The sequence below is a fragment of the Apis dorsata genome, unplaced genomic scaffold (genome assembly GCF_000469605.1).
Source record: "Apis dorsata unplaced genomic scaffold, Apis dorsata 1.3 scaffold_260, whole genome shotgun sequence".
NCBI lineage: Eukaryota > Metazoa > Arthropoda > Insecta > Hymenoptera > Apidae > Apis > Apis dorsata.
In genome coordinates, this window is record NW_006263538.1 from 34006 (window position 1) to 39844 (window position 5839).

General features: G+C 24.2%; 2 protein-coding genes across 4 annotated transcripts in view; both read right to left on the reverse strand.

Moving 5' to 3' along the window:
• LOC102678123 (major royal jelly protein 2-like) overlaps positions 1-5839 on the reverse strand; it is a 34778-nt gene that overhangs the window by 22557 nt on the left and 6382 nt on the right. The gene's annotated exons all lie outside the window — the stretch shown is intronic.
• Positions 2227-5839, reverse strand: part of LOC102677848 (protein PF14_0175-like) — a 17076-nt gene continuing 13463 nt past the window's right edge. The window contains exons 8-13 of the mRNA XM_031510779.1: positions 5344-5584; positions 5040-5203; positions 4747-4956; positions 3724-4004; positions 3194-3323; positions 2227-2663 (exon numbers count right to left, since the gene is read on the reverse strand). Of these exons, the coding sequence (XP_031366639.1) occupies positions 2247-2663; positions 3194-3323; positions 3724-4004; positions 4747-4956; positions 5040-5203; positions 5344-5584 (1443 nt within the window). The 3' untranslated portion in view covers positions 2227-2246. The remainder of the gene's footprint in view (positions 2664-3193; positions 3324-3723; positions 4005-4746; positions 4957-5039; positions 5204-5343; positions 5585-5839) is intronic.

A 5839-nucleotide genomic window follows, 5' to 3' on the forward strand; every position in this document is an offset into this window, starting at 1 on the left:
TGCATGTTAATTTGGATGCAATCAGTGTATTCTATCAATGTATATTCACATCCGAATTCAAAATTTGAAAGAACATATTTTTATAAACAAATATGAAAATTAATAAAATTTTAAGTTTCAAATCGTTAATAATTTATAAAGTCTTTTTATTAGTGATCCTACAATTTTTTAATTATTTTAATTTATTATAATTTTATTTTTCTTTCTTCATCAAATATTTATTGATATAATCGATTCGATAATTTAAAATATTTGTTACTACATGACTATACATGTTACAAACATGTTTATTTAATTTTCGTGTGAAGATCAAAATATGTTTTTTTATGTTTGTAGAAAAATATAACAATTCTATTATTTGAAACAAATAAAAAAAAGTAACAAATAATTTATGAAAGTAAAAAGTGAATAAATAAATGATTATTTGGATATATATTACTAGCTAATAGTGTCACTATCACTTGTAACATGTTTATAACATTAATTTTCACAAAGCTTGTTTGTATTCGTCAAAATTAATTAACACTTCTAATCTTTTTCTGTATTTTTATCTCATCGCATAAATTTAATAATAATAAGTAAAATATTTTTTTATAAATGATGATAGAAACATGTTTATTATTAAACGCATAATTTTTATGCATATCTTTAGAAGAACTTAAATTTTTTAAAATGAAAAATTTTAATGCAATTTAATTTTTGATGATCAAATTGTTAACGAAAAAAAAAAAAAAAGAAGTCTAGAAAATATTTTTAATCAATAACGATATCCTTTTCTGTCTATAGTCAATTCTCATTTCAACAATCATTTATAAATTCGAAAAAAACAATGATAATTCAAAACATTCTTTCTTTGAGTCATAAAATATTTTGGCTTTTGAATTAAAAATAAATTATCGTATTTACTGATATATTGTAGATTGTTGATTTGATCATATAATTCTGTAAGCTCCACTGTTTTTAAATAATCCCAAATTTCATATTTTTTTGAAAAATTGTTTTCGCCAATTGTGAATATATCATATTCCAGATTATAATCGAATATATTCCAAATCGAAATTGATGTAAATGATAATGCGTAATTTATGTTGTCAGCTAACACCTGTTACACAAAAATATGAAAAGAATTAATACATTTTTAAAATATCTTCGAAGGGTTGATTTAAAAAGTATAAGAATCATATAAAAGTTGATATCGATTGAAGTTTACTTACCAAAATACAAATAATTTAATGTTAGATTATACGAAGAAAATGATAAAATGTGATAGAGACAAAACCTATCTCAATCTATTTTTATCTTCATTTAATGTAACTCCAAATTCCAAACACAAAATAATTTAATAAATAAACCTTGATCATCACATTAATTTTCGCACTTGTTTTGGATTCTATGAAAATATTGATTCTGCCTGCATTTAATGTTTCATCTTTGTTCAGATTTATCAAGTAAAAGAGTGAGTTAAGAAATTAATCATATACATTTTATTTTTATTGAAACACTTCTTTGAAATAAAATGGTAAAATATTTACAAAAAATTGTGCAAAATTTGTTTAATATGTTTAATCCAAACACAAAATTATAATTTGTAAAATATTAATTTTCTAATCCATGTTCAATGTGTTTCTATCATTAAAATTGGCTTATTTTCTTCTGAGAAAAATTTCTAGTATAGAAAAAACTGTGATGTCATATTATCCACTCTGGCACTATTATGTTACAAAAGCACGTCATGTGACAACATATTTGACCTTGGCTGCTTTTAGCAATACAAGAATCTGCATAAAAGAAAATTCGAATATTTTTGTTTCATTCTAGTCAGTTAATAATCAGAATATATTAATGCTAGAATAACTATAAGAATTAAGTTTATATTAAATATGAAATCGATAATCTTGACATCTTGCAAAAGCGTTAAAACCAATGAAATAACTCTCATTTTAAGTAATTCTTTCACGTTTGATATCCTATTATTCAACTATTTCAAATTGTTTTATTTAACTCTTTAAATTATTGTTATTTTTATTTATTTCTATTATTGTTACTTCTAATTATTGTTACTAATATTTACTCTTTCAATTATTATAATTTTTATAAAATTAGGGCAATAAAAGTGAAAGTTATTATGCGAAAAACGATATTTATTTTATTCGTTTTATAATGTAATGAAATTTTTTAAAATATCTGACTTACATCAAGAAAAAATTAATTAACAGATTTTAATATGATTTTAAAGAATGATGAATTTAATTGTTATGTTGATTGTTATTCTGATTATTAGATTTTGAAGAATGATGAGCTTGATTGTTATTGTGATTGTTATTTTGATTGTCAGATTTTGAAGAATGACGAGCTTGATTACGATTACGATTACGATTATGTTGATTACGATTACGATTATGTTGATTATTATCCTGATTGTCAGAATTTGCACAACGACTATTCCGTATTAAATCGTTTACATTAGTACCCAAAATTCGGAAGTTCATGTGTTTGAGATTAAGATTGTTGTTTAGATTAAGATTGTTGTTCTGCATTCTGTTGCTTAAAACCAACAAATATTCATTTTTTTGCGTATTATTAATTCTGCCAGAATGTGGAGGATTTTGCTTAATCTTCATACTAACGATCATTTGAAGCGTCCCATTCCGAGTTACAACATCCTGTAATTTCAAAATGCTTTCATTTTTATCTAAAATAAAATTTCTTTCTAAGAAACATTTGTTTCCATGTAAAAATATAAATGATTAAATAAATTCGATCATTTAATAATGTATCTATAACTTTTTGACAAAAATTTTATACATTTTGATCTTTTAATCAATTAAAAGAAAATTAAGTGAAAAACGAAATTAATTATTAATTTACACGAAGGAAAAGATTCATTTTATAAATCTAGAGAGAAATTTGTTTGTACATTATTAAACATCGTATTTGAGATTTTTGTATGAAAAGAATAAGTGAAGTATCATTATCCCCACTACTACTGCTGTATAAGGATACATCACATGACTCGAGTCACATGACTCGTATTTCTGTCAAATGTAGCAGTAGGGATATGACGTTATATATATATATATTTTCATGTCGAAATTCATGTTTATTAATATGGCAATAGTATCTGGTAAAAAGAAATGTGTCAAGAAAATATAGAAAAAAAAAAGAAGATTAAAAAATATTCGCAATTACTAACGATATTTTGTGTGTCAAGTGATTGATGCTCGTTCCAGCAACCAAGAGTATTATTCGCGAGTTCGAAAAGGACTACGCCATTTTTCGATACTGCTTTAACGGATAATTGACTGTTGAAAACGTCTTGGACTCTGAAATTAATAAAAAATGAAATTAAATGAAAATGTACAAGATATTCTAGAACTTATCTAAAGTATTGATTTTTAGATTTATTTCAATGCTTAGATTTATTTTTTATTAATAATAAGCAATTTAAATTTGCATTGAATAGAGAGATGAATAGCATTGTGATAGAGACTATTTATATTTCATCTAATAATGTTTCTCAAGATTGAAAACGTTTCATAAAAAAAAAAAATCGAATATTTTGAAGAAGATGTGCTATTTAAAAAATATTTCAAAATTATATATCACGATTCATAAATCAAGAAACATTATTTTAAAATCAATCCTCCAAATAAATTTCCATATAAATACACTGTATATAACAATGAACTATTCTATTTCAACAAATTTTATTTTTGTATTTACCTTTCATATTGCACGTCATTTCCTTGATTTTGCGAATTCATTAATGATTCTGTGTTAACATAATATAAATTCTGAGAAGAGAGAGGACTGTAATAAAGATTATTCGTCACGGGACTAAGTGCCATTCCAGAAACTCTGTTGTCTACTTCTTGCAAAGTGAGATTTTCTTGCGATACTTTGTCAGATCTAGAATTGTGATTGTGGGAAGACAATCGATGGAAGGAATCATTGGCATTTTGGTAGACGATTAAAGCATCATCTCCGTTGTCTGCTATGTACACCTGTTGTATTATTATCATATTATAATAAATTATAATATTATAATAATTTATTATAATAAATTATAATAATATGTTAATGATTTTAATTTGTTTTGTAATTTTCAGTAAGTGTTTCTTATAAATCTTAATGTTAAATGCAAATCTGTAGACTATTTTTCCAGAATACAAAAGAAAAATTATATTTTTTCAATTCTAAAAATATTTTATACTTATTAGAATAGTAATTATTCAGTTGTTTTTGATAGAAAACGATTTCTCTCGAATAAAATGATATAAGTTTATCAAATTATAATATAGTTTATCAAATATAAAATATTTAAAATGTTAATGATCCAAATTAAAAGAATATCGAAAATATATTCATTTTTGTTTTTTAATTTATTTTTCAATTTATTTCAAAAATTAATGATTTACAAGAAAATTTAACGTGATAGATCTTTCTGTTAATGAGAAACATCAAAGAAAGCTACAAAATTATTCTTTTTTTTTTTTATAAATAGTATATAATATTGTAAATTTCAATTCTTTGATCTAAGTTCAAGAATTATTTTACTATTTTTAAAATTATAAATTTTATTTACAATTTTATTTGCAGTATATACTATATTACAATATTATTATCTCTAATTTAAAACCATATAAAGAATTTTCATTATATAAGAAATAATACAAAAAAAAAAAATAATTTAAAAAATTTCTAAGAAACTGAAAATTTTTAATTACTTTTATAATTTAAACTCACCGTAGTATTTACAGAATCCATAGCATGAACAGTTAAAGATACTAATCTACCCTTTCCTGTAGTGGCATTTACGGCAACATTATGCGGTATTTCAACTTGTTTAAGCAATTGTGAAGTATTCAGATTGAAGGCAAGCAATTTTGGGGAGCACATGGATTGATCATTGACAAGACCCGAGTCCAGAACCCACAATCTCTCATATTCGTCGATCTAAGTATCATATAATACAATACAATACAATACGAGTTTTTTTTCTCTCGAAAGAAAAATTAATTTTGGAAAAATAATCATACAGCAATTTTATGGGCGCTCACGATTCCAGAACAATCTTCATACTTAGCAAATGACCAATCGGGATAAGGTTGTAGAAGCGGTCCACCGTTGCCAGTTTTGTCAGATACCACGTTCAAAGAGGAAGGCACACCATTGTATCTTAACATAGTGACAAAAGTCTTATCTTGAACGAAAAATACAAAACATGAAATATATTATATTATTATATATATATAATATATATAATAATATAAAAATATTAGGAAATATAAAATTAGAATATTAAATTATTTGATATAGTGGTATTAATTTAAAATATTTTACCATGCCATTGATCGACGTCGGAAGGATAATTTTTCGTACGATCATATTTGCCAGATTCAATCGCAGTTTGCCTTCTTTCGTCGCTACCGAAATCATAATCAATGTGTTTCCATTCGTAAATTACGTTCAACGTATTTGCCAAGTTTTTTCTCGAGGAATTTTCTCGAACAACGGCGCCTCTGATATTTTGACAAGCTATGCCAAGGCATGCCACCAACAACAACAACTTTGTCATTTTTTTCTAGAAAATATTTCGTCTTGTCAGATGAAATGAAAAATTGCAAGGAAATATTACAATGAGGCAATACTTACCTAGGATACTATAAATATTTTACAAGTGACAAAGTATGTACGCAAACTGCAAGAATTTTGAGTAACACTTGGTCAATATATATATACGATAATGATGCGTATTTCATGGAGATAAAGAAAAAAATTTTTTTTTTTTTTGAATTTTCGATATTCTCATTATCTCGTTATAGATATATATATATAT